The sequence below is a fragment of the Camelus ferus genome, chromosome 16 (assembly GCF_009834535.1).
Source record: "Camelus ferus isolate YT-003-E chromosome 16, BCGSAC_Cfer_1.0, whole genome shotgun sequence".
In the NCBI taxonomy this organism is placed as follows: Eukaryota; Metazoa; Chordata; class Mammalia; order Artiodactyla; family Camelidae; genus Camelus; species Camelus ferus.
Window position 1 is genome coordinate 40,848,494 of NC_045711.1, and position 15,394 is coordinate 40,863,887.

At 51.0% G+C, this 15,394-nt stretch overlaps 2 protein-coding genes across 8 annotated transcripts in view; both read left to right on the plus strand.

Annotated features, from left to right (window-relative positions):
* PHF12 (PHD finger protein 12) overlaps nucleotides 1-8,926 on the plus strand; it is a 36,928-nt gene extending 28,002 nt beyond the window's left edge. For 2 of the 7 annotated variants that reach the window (XM_032457580.1, XM_032457581.1), the window contains 8 exons: nucleotides 1,091-1,249; nucleotides 1,840-2,635; nucleotides 3,781-3,906; nucleotides 4,582-4,725; nucleotides 5,665-5,763; nucleotides 6,463-6,545; nucleotides 7,147-7,285; nucleotides 7,654-8,926. In XM_032457580.1, coding sequence (XP_032313471.1) covers nucleotides 1,091-1,249; nucleotides 1,840-2,635; nucleotides 3,781-3,906; nucleotides 4,582-4,725; nucleotides 5,665-5,763; nucleotides 6,463-6,545; nucleotides 7,147-7,285; nucleotides 7,654-7,988 — 1,881 coding nt within the window. In that variant the 3' untranslated portion in view covers nucleotides 7,989-8,926. Of the gene's footprint in view, nucleotides 1-1,090; nucleotides 1,250-1,839; nucleotides 2,636-3,632; nucleotides 3,658-3,780; nucleotides 3,907-4,581; nucleotides 4,726-5,664; nucleotides 5,764-6,462; nucleotides 6,546-7,093; nucleotides 7,286-7,653 lie in introns of those variants that run through there. The other 5 variants (XR_004311782.1, XR_004311781.1, XR_004311779.1 and 2 more) reach the window with 5 other exon arrangements.
* A 2,237-nt stretch (nucleotides 8,927-11,163) lies between these two features.
* On the plus strand, nucleotides 11,164-15,305 carry DHRS13 (dehydrogenase/reductase 13). The gene is made up of 5 exons (XM_032457594.1): nucleotides 11,164-11,290; nucleotides 11,384-11,502; nucleotides 12,466-12,589; nucleotides 12,776-13,087; nucleotides 14,443-15,305. The coding sequence occupies exons 1-5, from the start codon at nucleotides 11,164-11,166 to the stop codon at nucleotides 14,892-14,894; spliced, it is 1,134 nt and encodes a 377-aa protein (XP_032313485.1). The 3' UTR covers nucleotides 14,895-15,305.
* Nucleotides 15,306-15,394: the final 89 nt, after the last annotated feature.

The window sequence follows — 15,394 nt, forward strand, 5'->3', positions numbered from 1 at the left end:
CCTCAAACCAAAATTCTGGGAACAATTTTCAGCTCTCCTTCCCTTATCTTCCGTAAGGACTTGGTCACCAGATCTGTTGGTTTTCAAATGTTTTCCAAATCTATCAAGTGCTTTCACATCTTTGTGCCTTACATGCTGCTCCCCTGCCTTTATTTTCCCTTTGTCTGCCTGGAAATTCCTTCTTGATTTTAAAGTCTCAGCTCAAATACTGCCTTCCTGTAAAATCTTCCCTAATCCCAAACTCCTACCCCCCAGACAGAAGTAAGCATTCTCCCGTTTTTTTGTTGCTCCTTAGACATACCTCTCTTCTAGGACCCATTACGTTGTATTGTAATGTTTCTGTGTTTATCTCTCCACTAGACTGTGAGCTCCTTTAGGGCAAGGCTTAAGTTTTGTTCACCTCTGGATCTCTAGGACTTGGCACAGTGCCCAGACTCAGGCAGTGTTCAATAAATGTTGGTTGAATGTATGAATGACTCTTTGTTTGTGTGGCTCTTTCATTCTTACATGGTGTGATTCAGAGTGTGTCTTTTGTCTTTGTGCAGCAAAGAGGTCTTCAATTGTTTCATGAGTCATGAATGAATGGATGAAGGAAACTGACATTGAGTGCTTATCATGAGTTGGGCCTCACGCGGAGCAGTTCCACTGTGAATGTGACCTCACTTAACTTTTATCTCTTAGATGCAGCTCACTCACCTCCCAAACTTGGGGCTGAGCAGTAAGATCCTAGAGTACCACTCTGAAGCCCTGTCCAGTGTCAGTCTTAGACACTTTTTAGGCCAGAGCAGAAGGCAGCATGCCAGAAGGCCTAATTTCCACAGGCCTTAGTCCTTGATGAAGAAAAGTGGGGGACTTGGCTGCTCTTTCAGTTCTGTGCCTTCTCAGGCTAGTCTATGTGTGTCAGAGTCAAAGAAATGGAGATACAGAGCAGTAGCAGCCCACTGAGCCTCCTTGTCCCCAGCGGATACCAGAGTGGATGATGGTCCCTTAGGCATCAGCACGGCAAACAGAAGAGTGTGGCCAGGGCAGAGTCAACTGGATGTGTTGGCACTATCTTCCTCTCCTTCCTCCTTCTGTCTATCCTAAACAGGTTCCTGATGCTATAAAATCTCAGTATCAGTTTCCACCTCCTCTCATTGCACCTGCGGCCATTCGGGATGGGGAGCTGATCTGCAATGGGATCCCTGAGGAATCACAGATGCACCTTTTGAACTCTGAGCACTTAGCCACCCAGGCAGAGCAGCAAGAGGTGAGTGAAGGCAGGGCCGGGATCCTAAATCCAATCTTTCTTCCACCTCACCACAGCTGTTAACGAAAGTAGCCTCAGTGTCTATCTTCTGGGACTCCCCTTCCCTCCCTCCCCCATGAGTTGAATATTCTGGAGAGAACCTGTGGCTCAGCTCCTGAGTCAAGTAAGAACTAGAGTCAGCTGGTCTGCTTCTCTCCATCAGTCCCCCGGTGTGCTGTGAGATGGGCAAATCTGTCTTGTAGAAAGAGATTAGTAGACCTGTAGAGAGGTTAGGTGACAGTGCTGGACACACTGCAGGCACTGGGGTACTTGCTGACTTTTGGTCACAGGGTGAGCCTTAGGGGCAGAGTCAGAATGGGAATCCCAAGCTCTGCTGGCCAGGGTGTTACCTGCCAAGCATACCAACAAGCCTTGCTTGGGAATGGAAACAGAATCCTCTCAGGAGTCAAGCACACCCTGTCTGGGCATTCTCGATGGGATCTCAGAACCAGTGCTTGTCAGCTCTGCTATAGCCCTGGCCACTGTGGCAGGAAGGACCAGTGCCTCCCAGGCCTCTCACCCTCCTCTCCTTTCCTCTCCTTCCGTTGCAGTGGCTCTGTAGTGTTGTTGCGCTCCAGTGCAGCATATTGAAACATTTATCTGCTAAGCAGATGCCTTCGCATTGGGACTCTGAACAGACAGAGAAGGCTGATATTAAGCCTGTTATTGTGACTGACAGCTCAATCACCAACTCCCTGCAAACAGCTGACAAGGCACCTACACCTTCCCACTACCCCTTGTCCTGCCCCTCAGGGATTAGCAACCAGAATTCCCTGAGCTGCTCTCCACCCCACCAACCCCCAACCCTAGAGGACATCAGCTGCAGTTCTTGTGCGGAAAAATCCAAGAAAGCCCCCTGTGGGACTGCCAACGGGCCAGTGAACGCAGAGGTGAAAGCCAATGGCCCACACCTCTACAGCAGCCCCACTGATTCCACGGACCCCCGGCGACTTCCAGGCGCCAACACCCCCCTTCCAGGCCTCTCCCACCGGCAAGGCTGGCCCCGGCCTCTCACGCCACCAGCGGCTGGGGGGCTTCAGAACCACACCGTCGGCATCATTGTGAAGACAGAGAATGCCACTGGCCCCAGCTCTTGTCCCCAGAGGAGTTTGGTTCCTGTCCCAAGCCTGCCCCCTTCCATTCCCAGCTCTTGTGCCAGCATCGAGAACACCAGCACTTTGCAAAGAAAGACTGTCCAATCACAGATAGGACCTCCGTTGACAGATTCAAGGCCACTGGGCTCACCCCCAAATGCCACCCGGGTGCTCACTCCCCCCCAAGCAGCAGGAGATGGTAACTTGGCCACAGGAGCCAACCAACGATTCTGCTCACCAGCGCCATCATCAGGTGAGTGTTGCTCAGCCTTTCCTCCTCTTCCTGGCAAATAAGGCTTAAGATTCAAAAAGCACTCATATCCCTGTGAATATTTCTGAGGACTTTGATCTCTATTATCTGTCCTCCCCCTGCTTTTATAGGTGGGACTGCTTAGGCTCTGAAAGCTTAAGTGATACTTTTAAGGTGACCTACCAATTGGGATTGGAACTGTAGCCTGGGTCTCCTGACCCCCATTTCCCACACCTTCCACGCTTAGTCTTCTGCCTGTTTTGTTCATCACCTTAGAGGAAACCAACAAGCTCTCTGGAGCCACTGCAGTCAGTCTGAGGTTTGGGTGATGGCCTTAGTGTTTCATGATCCAGATTCTCAGAGCCAGCTCATTTGAACATCTACATCACAGAAAGCAGGATAGAAAATAACACTGCCTTTCAGAATAGCTGCAGAGTGGGATGCCCACAGAGGTTGATTTGGCCCAAAAGCTTGCCTTGGAGCCACGTACCAAAAGGCAGTCCCTTAATCCGTACTTGGCCTGGTGTAGACCTGCTTCAGTTGTCCCCAGTCAGCATTCAGAACCTCAAGGTTGCTGACCCCAGCATCTGAACCAGGTTTCAGATGCTGCTGGAACCCCCTGTGGTCTCTCCCGTCTGAACTGAAGCTGGCCTCCTAGTCAGCTGGGAGTCTCGGTAACCAGGTGACTGTGACTTCTCTGCATGGGGGCCCCTGGTCCCAGGATGGCCCCTACTCTCAGGCTCTCTTCCTATTCTGTTTATCTCTTAATACCAGCCTGGATAGATTTGGCACCCTGTGAGTCCAACTTCATTATGCAGGAATTGCAGGGGCAGGCACCACTTTCTGAATGAGTAGAGGCAGCAGGGAGGTAGTCGTGGCCCAGGGAATGAAGCTATCCCACCACGTTCCCCAGAGCAGTAGATGTCACGATGCTCTGGAGACTCCTGCGTGCCCGGGTGCATTGTCCTTCCATCTGCCCTTCCTCACCACACGTTTTTAGCTCTAGGAGTTCCAGAGCCTATGGGGTGAGAATCAAGAAGGGAACATCACCTTGGGTCCGAAATCCAGACCTGTCTCAGCAGTGGGGGATTGGACCGGTGGGTTTCCCTCAGGCGACGTAAGTAACAGTCTTCCTGCTCCGTCCCCAGATGGCAAGGTCAGCCCCGGCACGTTATCCATAGGAAGCGCTTTAACCGTACCCTCTTTCCCAGCCAACTCTACTGCCATGGTGGACCTCACCAACTCACTTCGAGCATTTATGGATGTCAATGGAGGTGAGTGAGTGAGCTGCTGCTCGACCACCAGCTGCTGTCCCTGTGCAGCATTTAACTCTTTAAAAAGGGACAGAAGGGAAGCCTGATCGGGGTGGTGGGGGTGGGAAAGAAAGCCCCTTCTCCTGTCTCTGCCTTATTCACACACATGTACACGTAGTCAAAGATGAAGGGAGAGCTGAGCCAACCTGAACCAGTGAGAAGAGAAGAAAATCACTTTAGGCAGATCACCTGGACTTGAAGAATAAAACCAGGAGGAGCCTCACTCCCAAGGAGAGACCTTATCTGTGAGAACCCCTAAAGTCAGGGAGAACTGGGGCAGATCTTGATCTCTGTGAACAGAGGGTAGGTAGAAAGTCCAAGCCTCAGCATCAGACATCCCAGCCCTCCGCCACGGGCAGGCAGGTGGTTGTGTTGCTCCCCCTTTCTAGGACCACTTTAATATTCGGCTCTACCCCACTGCAGGAGGCATCTGCACAGGCTGCTTTGGGGCCAGTCTCTCACTGCAGATGCTAGTTCTCAGCTCCAGGTCCTTGTACCACTTTGTACTCTGTGCTGTTTGAGAAAAATCACTTGGCTGGATTTTAGGAATGCTGAAATATTTGCTCTTTGACCCTCACTACTTCCACATTCCATTTCCTCCTCAGCAGCTTTTTAATCTTTCTCTTTGGTTAATAGAAATCGAGATAAATATGCTGGACGAGAAGCTGATCAAGTTTCTGGCCTTGCAGAGAATACATCAGCTTTTCCCCTCCCGGGTCCAAGCTTCACCGGGCAGTGTCGGGGCACATCCGCTGGCTTCTGGAGGGCACCACACAGAAGGTGCGCACGCCCACGTCTGCCGCCACACCACGCCGTTAGATTGCCCTTTGTGTGTGTGAACAGCCTTCTCCCCTCCATGGAGCAAGTCAGCTTTCAGCATCTCAACCCTCCACATGTGCCTTTAACGGGCTTAATAAAGCACCACGGTTTCTTTTACAGAAAGCAGAAACATGATGGCAACCACAGCTTTCAGATCAGACTCAGGAAAGTCTGCTGTTACTCTTTCATACACACCCACTTTGAGACACAGAAAACAGCTGTGAATGCCTTTGGGTATATGTGGTGTGCTTTCTGCTCGATTGCTTTCAAATACTTGAGTTAGAAGGGTTTCCCAAAAGGAAGTTTTTCAAGTTCAAGGTGAGAAACAGAGTAACAGTTGGGGTAGCCTCCTGAAAATTCTTCCCAAAGGGATATCCCTTTGAGCATTAGCCACCAAAAGCCTTGATGCTTAAAAAGTGTGGTCTCCAGACCAGTAGCATCAGCATCACCTAAGAGCTTGTCAGAAATGCAGAGCTCAGGCCCCACCTCAGACCTGTGTAATCAGAATCTGCCTTTTAACAAGATCCCTTGGTGATTCATATTCAAAATTAGAGAAACATTAGTCTGCCTTGTTTTTTGGCACAGCCTCCCTACATTATCAGTTGGTATATCCCTGACAAACTAGTAGCCATCAGCCTTGAATTCCACGGCCATCTACAACGATGATCCTTCTTACCACATGTGGGAAATGCTATAGTAAGGGAAAAAATCCTCACCCTGAAACAGCCCAGTCAGATGTGAGTTTGGAAAGAGGATTCATCCAGTGGGATTAATTTCTCCAGGCTGTGAGCCAAATGTCCAGTTTCTGTTTGTTTATGTTTGAGCTGCAGGTTCTGTTGGTTTGTGTTTGGGTCCCAGATTCTGTTTCTGAATGGTCACATCCCTGTGTTTGTCTTGTAGCGCAGAGAAAGGAGGTACAGGCCCGAGCTGTGTTCTACCCTCTCTTAGGGTTGGGAGGAGCTGTGAACATGTGCTATCGAACCCTCTACATCGGAACAGGTGAGCCAGCTCGGATTGGTGCTGAATCTGTTTGGCCCTAAAGATTGACACCTTTACCCACAGAGGCTAGAAAGGGGGAGGGAAGCCTCTCCATGTCTGGACAAGAGGGACTAAGAAGGGAGACTACCAACTGCTTGTCTTCCCTGCTTCAGGCCCTTTTGCTTTGTTCCCAGTGTGGCATCAGGAAAGCTGAAAGTCAGCTCTGACTGGTGCTTGGTGAGGCATTTTAAACGCTGCAGGAAGTACCTGAGGAGAGGGGGAAATGCTTTGTCTCTGGAGGTCTTTGAAAAAGTGATGGGACCCACACATACCTAACCTTTACTTAGTTCACCCTGTATCTTGTACAGACAGACAGATGAGCCTTTGGTCTAGAAATGTCTCTTTTTTCAGATGATATGACTTGTGGGCTCTGCCCCCCATGTTGTGCTCTCATAGAAATACCCATCCTCTTCAGTAGCTCACTGCTCCCCTCTGGGCAGCAGATGTTCTAAAGCAGATCAGCTGGTAGGGACAGCTGTTTTTAGCAGGGGGTTGGAAAGACATCAGTTTTGTTCAGAAATTACAAGGAGAGGGCCCTGAGCTGCCTGCCCCTTGAGTGCCCACCCAGAAGCTAACTCTCTCCCTGCCTTACCTCCCCATAACATACACTTTACAGTCTATTCTCTGCCTTCCTTTTCCTCTCCTCCTGCCACCTTGCAGGAGCTGACATGGACGTGTGCCTTACAAACTATGGTCACTGTAACTACGTGTCCGGGAAACACGCCTGCATATTCTACGATGAGGTGAGGGATTGGGACGGGGTGGGAGAGAGCTCTTCCCACCAGAGGCCTCTCCTAGACACTGGGCTTTGGTTCAGTGCCCTGGGGTGAGGAGAAGGGGGCTGGAGGTCCTCTCCTTTTCTTCCCTCCCTGTCATTCCTGGAGGAGAAGAGTCTGGGTGTGGAAGGGCATCCTGCCATGGCTGCCTGCTCCCCAGGAGCTGGGCTCTCTCCCATTTCTCCTGAGGTTGGTCAGCAGGCCAGCAGGGGGCGCCCACCCTGAAGCAGGGGAGGGGCATAGAAGGACCCAAGCTCTCTGGGGTAGTCCCTGTGTATTTCATCCTCATCATCATGTGCCCGTGAATATCATTTCACAGGAGCCAGTGCTGAGGGGGCAGAGTATAGAAACGGGGAGAGCCGGGGGCGGGGGCCACTAGAAAGGAAAGCTTCCCTGAGGAGGTGAGTCTTGAGCCCCATTCATTCTAAAGGGACAGGAAGGGAGGCGTGATGGGGAAGACAGGGCTCCCTAAGTAGAGCAGCACAGCCTTCTCCATATGTCCTCTCTCCCCTTAGCCCCAGGCCCCACGCAGCAGACCACACATCTTATCTTCCCTCCTCCTCCTCAGAATACCAAACATTATGAGCTGTTAAACTACAGTGAGCACGGGACAACGGTGGACAATGTGCTGTATTCATGTGACTTCTCTGAGAAGACCCCGCCAACCCCCCCAAGCAGTATTGTTGCCAAAGTGCAGAGTGTCATCAGTAAGTTGGGGCAGAGGCCTGTGGCTGCAGAGCCTGCAATTTTTGGACACATTCTCTAAGGCCCCAGTCAGGGTGGCGCTGGCTTGCTGCCAATCACCTGCTGTCTCTTGCTTTCCCAGACCCATTGGCCAGGTGCTCCTTGCTCGTGGGCCCTGGAAAGGCCATGGAGAAGCATGTGCTTTGCACCCCCATGTTGTGTACACACCTACCTGGGGACTTCAGACTCCACCAGTCCTTTCTGAGTGTCCCTCACCCCAAGACATGCAGCATTTAGAGTGGGGAGGTACAGGGGCCCCACCCTGGCAGACAGCCTAGATGGGTTGGCTGCTCACCGTTCGTCTCCTGTGACCTCCCCTTCTTTTCGCCAGGGCGCCGCCGGCACCAGAAACAGGATGAAGAGCCAAGTGAGGAGGCAGCCATGATGAGCTCCCAGGCCCAGGGGCCGCAGCGGAGACCCTGCAACTGCAAAGCCAGCAGCTCAAGCTTGATTGGGGGCAGTGGGGCCGGCTGGGAAGGCACGGCCTTACTGCACCACGGCAGCTACATCAAGCTGGGGTGCCTGCAGTTTGTCTTCAGCATCACTGAGTTTGCGACCAAACAGCCCAAAGGCGAGGCCGGCCTACTGCAGGATGGGGTCTTGGCTGAGAAGCTCTCTCTCAAGCCCCACCAGGGCCCTGTGCTGCGCTCCAACTCCGTTCCCTAGGACTGGCGGCTACCCCGTCACCCACCTGTCCACCCAACCCAAGACTCCTGCAATGCAAAAATGTACACAAACCAAGCCCGGGGGTTTTTCTATACTCCACCAGAAACCCTTCAACTACAATCTTTGCATGAAATGAAGAAAACCTTTTGACTGTTTTTTAAAAATCCTTTTTCTTTTCTCAAGTTCTAGGGGGCATTTGCACATATATTTGTACTCAACATTTCATGGGAAAGCGGCAGACCGAGCTGAGGAACAGCGTGGGCAGGGAGGGGAAGGCCAACGGTCTGGACACTTCCTCCGACACAAAACCGTTCCCCACCCTCCTGCTCCCTCCCCCTCGCCCGCCGTTGTAAAATAATCAGAAACTTGTTCTATTTTGTGGCAGTGACAATAGTTTTATATTAAAAGAAAAAAATACAGTTTTCATACAGCAAAATCTATACAATATCATTGTTTTATTTAATATAAAGATCGCTACCCACCCTCCTTCCATGGTTCCCACCCTCCAGGTTATTTTCCCTTTCTGCAGCGGTTGCACTACAGGTAGCTACTGTGTATTATGGACAAATGAGAAATGAATTCTTTTTCTGGCTGTCCATCTATTTTATTTCAAATAAGGAAAAGTGTATTTGGATTTTGTGTAAATACATCTAGTGATGACATTTTTTCAATGTTTTTAAAAACTGTGTACAGTACTACATGTGGTAGAGCGTTTTCTTCAAATTGTCTATTGTAGCAAAAATGTTTTTGTCGTAAACCTGTTTTGTCTCCTTTTTTTGTTCTCCTGCCACTTCTCTCCTCTTCCTCCCACCCCTGGCTCCCCTCCTCCTCTCCCACCCCCACAACTAGTACCAATGTACATAGTAATTGTAATGTTTTAGACTTTACAGAAACTTTCCTGTATTCTGTATATAAAAAAACAAAAAGACTTCAAATTATGTTTTCTGCCTGTCTGTCCTACCTGTCATCACCCTTAGAGGGGACCCTCCCTGAGGTCCTGGTCCCACAGTCTCATTGAACAAGTCTCATTCCCAGATACTCAGTCCTCAGGGAAAGTCAGGAGAAGGCAGGTGTTGGAGAAAAGTGAGCCTTAGGTGGGAGGGGAGTGGGGGGTGCATCTGTGAAGGGGGGCTGTTCTATGGCTTTGTGGGTGACTCGAAGTTCAGAAGGCTTGATCGTTTGACATGATCAGATTCTGCAGGAATCCAGGGGTAAGCAGGTCCCAAATCCAAGACATTAAAACGAGCTGACATGAGACTTCAGCATTCTAGTCTAGAAGCTTTAACCCAAGGAGTTGGGGCTGCCTTTTGTTCCAATTGTTTGCTATCCTACTTTATCCATCTATCCTGGGGGAAGTCGTAACACTTGGTTTTGTCCATTCCCCTTAAGCTTTAGCTGGGCATGGAGCAATTCATTAATTTATTCAATTGTCACTCAAGTTCCTTTTCTGCCCAGCCTTTGCAGTCACTTGGATCTTGGTCTGGGTCACTTGCTGTGAGCAGTCAACAGGGCAGATGTGGCCCCTCCGTCTTGGAGCATAGAATCTAGTGTGGAGCAATCTGTTGATTCAGATGTCTTGGGAACATGAAGGAAAAAGAAATCCAGTGTCTAGACTCAGCCATGCCACAAGTAATGTGACTTGCAATTACAGCTTTACCACTGCAGTTCCTCATAACAAATCTACAGCATTACGTTAATTCTAAGGCCCTGAGCACCCTCTTATTAAGCCAAACTAGTTTTTCCTCCTTGCACAACTTACCTGAGAAACTACCCCAGAAGTTTTTATTTCATTAGTATTGCATCCCGGGCCTCATCCCACAGCATCTACAATGAACCCTGAATCCACAGTATGGCTAAATAGGAAATTTCCCCCCGAGTCAGTTCTGTCCCTGGCTTCCACCTCATCTAGCTTTGTCTCCACAACTCTGTCCCCCAGTGCCCTGTGCTAATGGGCCTCCAAATTCCTAAGGGCAGAAACAGTATTGTTCTAAGTATTTCCAAGGCTAACTGCATTGCTGAGCATGCCAGAAGTGCCAAACAATGGGTGCTAAATTGTACTGGGTTTCTCAGGCAATGTCCTTTCTCCTGGCAAGTCACTTGGCCAGGAATATCCTTACCCCTGCCTCCCTAGCTGTCTCCACCCATTTTGCCATCATAATCACTTCTTCCACTGAGTGATGGAGTTTACCTATTTCTTTCACCTGTGAGAATCATTCTAGAGACAAATTTTCTCCTCAAGATAATAGGTTTTACAATCTCTTCCTGCTTCCCTTCAGAAACAGAGGGGGTGGGAGGCAAAGGCAGGAAGATAGACAGCTAATGAATGAATAAATTCTGACAGCCCTTAACTGATGGTGCCACCCTGAATATACTGTGTCAACTCTCCGGCCTTTATAGGAAGAAAAAGGAAGGATCCTAGAAGCTGAGAGCTGAATATGAGGATAAGTAACTGAAAGAACTTGTTTATGGAGGGCAAGGCATCCATGACTGGACTCTCAGACACAACAGCATTCATGTACCCACGCCTCTCCAGAAGGTAAGGACTGCTACATACTTGACACCCAGAGGGTTCACACATGGGTTAGCCCCTCCTGCAAGCCCTCAGCTACAGATAGATCTTGGCACAAAGTACAGGTAGACAGGGAGATGTTCAAGCACACACACCGACAGAGACTACAGATGCATGCACACACCTGGAGGGGCTCTCGGCCAGCATGGGTGCAAACATGTAAAAGGTGCTCACACAGGCACATACACCTAGGGCCAGCAAATGCACATACCTACAAGGTGCTCACAGGGCACATACACAGAGGATCCAGAGGTACGCAAATAACCTGTAAGAGGATCCCAGGGCTCCTGGGCACATTACACACCAAAAAGTCATTCACACTCTCACTAGGCACGCATGTACATACCTAGAGGGCGCTCCCAGGGCCTAAATGCACACATGCACCTAGGTTTTCGCACAAGCACACACCCAGAGGACGCAGACGCACGCCTAGGGGGCGCTCCCAGGGCCCACGCGCATACGCACGCACACACACCCCCGCCCTGCCTCTCGCCCGCCTCCACCTCCGCCTCCGCCACGCCAGGCCAGTGCGGGGAGAGCAGGCAGCCCCAGGCGGCGATCCGGGGCGGTGTGGGGCTCAGAGGGGAGCCCGGAGGCGCGGCCGGCATGGAGGCGCTGCTGCTGGGCGTGGGGTTGCTGCTGGGCGCCTACGTGCTTGTCTACTACAACCTGGTGAAGGCCCCGCCGTGCGGCGGCATCGCCAGCCTGCGGGGCCGCACGGCCGTGGTCACGGGTGAGTGCAGGCGGGCAGGCAGGGGGCGGGGAGGCCAGGACGGCGGGGGCGGCAGCCCGCGGGCTCAGCTCGGCTCTCGGCCGCCCTCCGCAGGCGCCAACAGCGGCATCGGGAAGATGACGGCGCTGGAGCTGGCGCGCCGAGGAGCGCGCGTGGTGCTGGCCTGCCGGAGCCGGGAGCGCGGCGAGGCAGCCGCCTTCGACCTCCGCCAGGTAAGGGAGGGCGGGGCTGGGCGGGACGGTGAACAGTGGATAGACACACCGGGGCACAGGGGTGAGCAGAGCAGCTCCGGGGAATCCAGACCCCTGGGAGGAGACTGCGGCTCTCTTCGCCAAGTGCTGAAAAGGGAAGTGCAGAGGTGCTCTGGTCACACAGAGAAGGGGCACCAGACCTGAAGGAAGTAATTGCTGTTCTAAGACGTTTAAGAATTAGTAGGCCTTACATTAATGAAAGAGAATCTGTAAGAGAACAGTAGAGGAAACAGCATATGCAAAGGCCCTGAGGCAAGATAATTGGTCTGATTTAAGAAACTGATTAAAAGATTTAATGAGGCTGGAGTACAGCGTAAGGGGGGAAAAGAGGCAAAAGGAAGTCTGAGCCAGGGCCAGCTTCTGAGGAGATCAGATTTTATAGTATGGTCCGTAGAGATGCAATGAAGGGTCCTTGGCAAGGTCTGGACTCTCAAAATACACTTTTGGAATGAACCCCTTGGTGTGGTGCCTGGTCTGAAGGGGACAAGAGTGGTTTGGAGGAGACCAGTGAGAAGTCTGTTGTAGGTTTGGGATAAACAGTAATGATGATAATAATAATAAAATAATAATAATAATATAGAAAGTGCCTACACAGTGCTGACCACCTGTCAGGCACTGTTTTAAGGATTTTACATATATTGACTCATTTAATCCTCACAATAACTCTATGAGATAGGTACTATTATTACTCTTCCCATTTCACAGAGAATTAAGGCTCAGAAAGATTAAGTATCTTGCCCAAGGTCACACTCGGGGAAGAGGCAAAGTCATGATTTGCATCCAGAGTCCACACACTTACCCACTACATTCTAATTTGTAGGGGCAGATCTTAGTAGCATTAGGAGTTGGTTTCAGAATTTGGTGCCTGGGGAGAGGGAAGAAGAGAGGGGTGCATATGACAGCCCAGCCCTTGCCACTCCACAGGAGAGTGGGAACAATGAGGTCATCTTCATGGCCTTGGACTTGGCCAGTCTGGCCTCCGTGAGGGCCTTTGCCACTGCCTTCCTGAGCTCTGAGCCACGGCTGGACATCCTCATCCACAATGCCGGTGAGGGGCAGCAGGCCCTACATGGGGGCGGCGGGTGGCCAGGGGCAGCTGACCCCTCCAGCCAGGCTTTGCGAGGGGGCAGTGAACATGTGAGAAGGATGTCCCCTACCACCATTTCACATGGGGGACCCCGAGGTCTCAGGGAATCCCTCTGGAGTAGTTGCTCACACCTAGCCCTTGCCCCAGGGATCAGTTCTTGTGGCCGGAGCCGCGAGCCCTTTAACCTGCTGCTACGAGTGAACCACATCAGCCCCTTCCTGCTGACACACCTCCTGCTGCCCCGGCTGAAGACATGCGCCCCTAGCCGCATAGTGGTGGTATCTTCCGCCGCCCACCGGCGAGGCCGCCTGGACTTTACACGCCTGGACCGCCCAGTGGTGGGTTGGCGGCAGGAACTGCGGGCATATGCTGACAGTAAGCTGGCCAACGTGTTGTTTGCCCGGGAGCTCGCCACTCAGCTTGAGGGCACTGGCATCACCTGCTATGCAGCCCACCCAGGTGAGACCTAGCTCTCTAGATGCTCTGCTTTGTCTTGATTCCCCCCTCCCATCCTCACCCCATCCTGTGCTCCCCAAGCCTCTCACTGAGCCACAGAATTTCAGAGCAGGAAGGAAGCCTGGTCCAAGGAGAGACCTGTTCCTTGATAATCTTGGAGCCAGATCCTTGGCTGGGTTCTTTCTCTCACACCACAAGCTTGGATGCTGACTACTGGGTAGGTTATGGCAATGAATAAGGCCTAGGTTCTCACCCCAGAGAGCCATCCATGTGACTGAACTGACTATAATATGATAATAATGATGATGTTAGCTAATAATCATCCATTCAGGAAGCATTTACTGAGTACCTACTATTCCAAGCATTAATCTTGGTGCAAGGGATGTAGCAATGTACAAAACAAGGAACTTATCCTTGTAGAGTTTACAAGCTACTTTACAGAAGGGGGAGAAGCTAATAAATAAATATATACAATGACAGGTGGTGGTAAAGTGCTATGGGAAAAGATAAAACAGGGTAAGGGGAATAAGAAATGATGGGGGGTGCTATTTTATCTATGGCAGTCAGGGGAGACGTATCTAAAAAGATGACATATGAGTAGAGGCCTGAAGGAGATGAGAGAATGAGCCATGAGTCTTTCTTGGGAGAAGAGTAAAAGAACAGAGCAAACAGCAAGTGCAAAGGCCCTGAGGCAAAAGTTCCTGATGTGCTTGAGAAAGAACAAGGAGCCTGGTGTGGCCAGAACAGAGTGAGAGTGGCAAGAGAAGAGGTGTAGAGATGGGTTGGGTCACCTAGGGCCTAGGGGTCCACTGTAAGCATTTTTGTCTTATAGTCTGAGTAATTGAAGTGATGAATAAGACCTATCCCTGCTTTTAGGTTACAGAATAATGAGATCTGCTCTACCCATATTACCATACTGCATTTTAGATAATTGCTGCCTAACTAAGGCTCATTAATAACTATAATAGTGACAATAATAATTACAGCCAACCTTCATTACACTCCACATCGCAAATGTCCGAAACAGTGGCTGGTCTACCACAGATGTTAATAAATGTTTGCTGGTTAAACAAAGGAACAGGACTTGAGCTAGTAGAAAAGATGGAGACAGAATTGTTCCAGGCTGGGGATGCAGCATGAGCAAAATCTGGAAGATGGGAATATATAAGGAGTTTGGATGGAGAAGAGGAGGCTTGCTGTTAGAAATGAGTGAGGTCACCTTGTGGGACTCTGAATGCCTGGTAAATACTACCCTGGACCTAGACTCTGTTCCCCACTCCCTTCTAGCCCTGTTCTTGCTGCTCTTACCCTGGGCCCTCACCCCTTCTCCCTACTCTTTCATTTCTTCCTGACCACAGGGCCAGTGAACTCGGAGCTGTTCCTGCGCCACATTCCTGGATGGCTATGCCCACTTTTGCGCCCACTGGCTTGGCTGGTGCTTCGGGCACCACGAGGGGGTGCCCAGACACCCCTGTACTGTGCTCTGCAGGAGGGCATTGAGCCTCTCAGTGGGAGATATTTTGCCAACTGCCACGTGGAGGAGGTGCCCCCAGCCGCCAGAGACGACCGGGCAGCCCACCGGCTATGGGAGGCCAGCAAAAGGCTGGCAGGGCTTGGGCATGGGGAGGATACTGAATCCGATGAAGATCCCCAGCCTGAGGACCCAGGGACCCCATCTTCTCTGAAGAATCCCCACCCTGAGGAACCCATGGCTTCTGAACATTACCCCAGTCCCCATGGTTCACCAGACTTGTCTAAGGTCACACGCCGAATTCCGGTCAAAGCTGAACCTAAGCCCCAAGCCTCCTAACCCCCAGGCTGGGAAGCTTTCCAGGGCACCTGGGGGACCTTGAAAACCTTAGCTGTGTGCTAGGCCACGCACTGGACATTGAGGAGGTTGCAATTTTTACCTCCATGGTTACTTTCTGGGGCTTCAAGTTACGTCCTGGTGTCCTGGACAGCTCTTCCTGGTGGAAGGACATAAAGGATGATTATTTCTTATTATTACTGAGTGTGACAGTAACCCCAGATTGAGAGGTAGAGGGTAGTGTACCAGACACTGCTTCTCAGGAATTTGGATTTCTTATTTCCAGGCCCTACCCTCAGGAATGCTGATCCGCCCTGGAAGAGAGCCTGGGAATTTGTTGATCTGATGCACTGCCAACATTGAGAATTACTCAGCTGGGCCCTTTGCGACCATGTAGCTTGGTAGTTACATTATCCCCATTTTTCAGTCAGGATTAGGCAGCCAGGTAAGGGACTCACCCAAAGTCTCCTAGCTAGTGAGAGCGGGGTGCTGAGATTGGAGCT

What these genes read in the sequence shown, in the direction of transcription:
- DHRS13 (XM_032457594.1), top strand. Translation starts at nt 11,164, where the DNA reads ATGGAGGCGCTGCTGCTGGGCGTGGGGTTGCTGCTGGGCGCCTACGTG. An exon ending in CCGCACGGCCGTGGTCACGG is followed by an intron (nt 11,291 to 11,383) that starts GTGAGTGCAGGC and finishes CGCCCTCCGCAG; the next exon opens with GCGCCAACAGCGGCATCGGG. An exon ending in CTGCTATGCAGCCCACCCAG is followed by an intron (nt 13,088 to 14,442) that starts GTGAGACCTAGC and finishes TCCTGACCACAG; the next exon opens with GGCCAGTGAACTCGGAGCTG.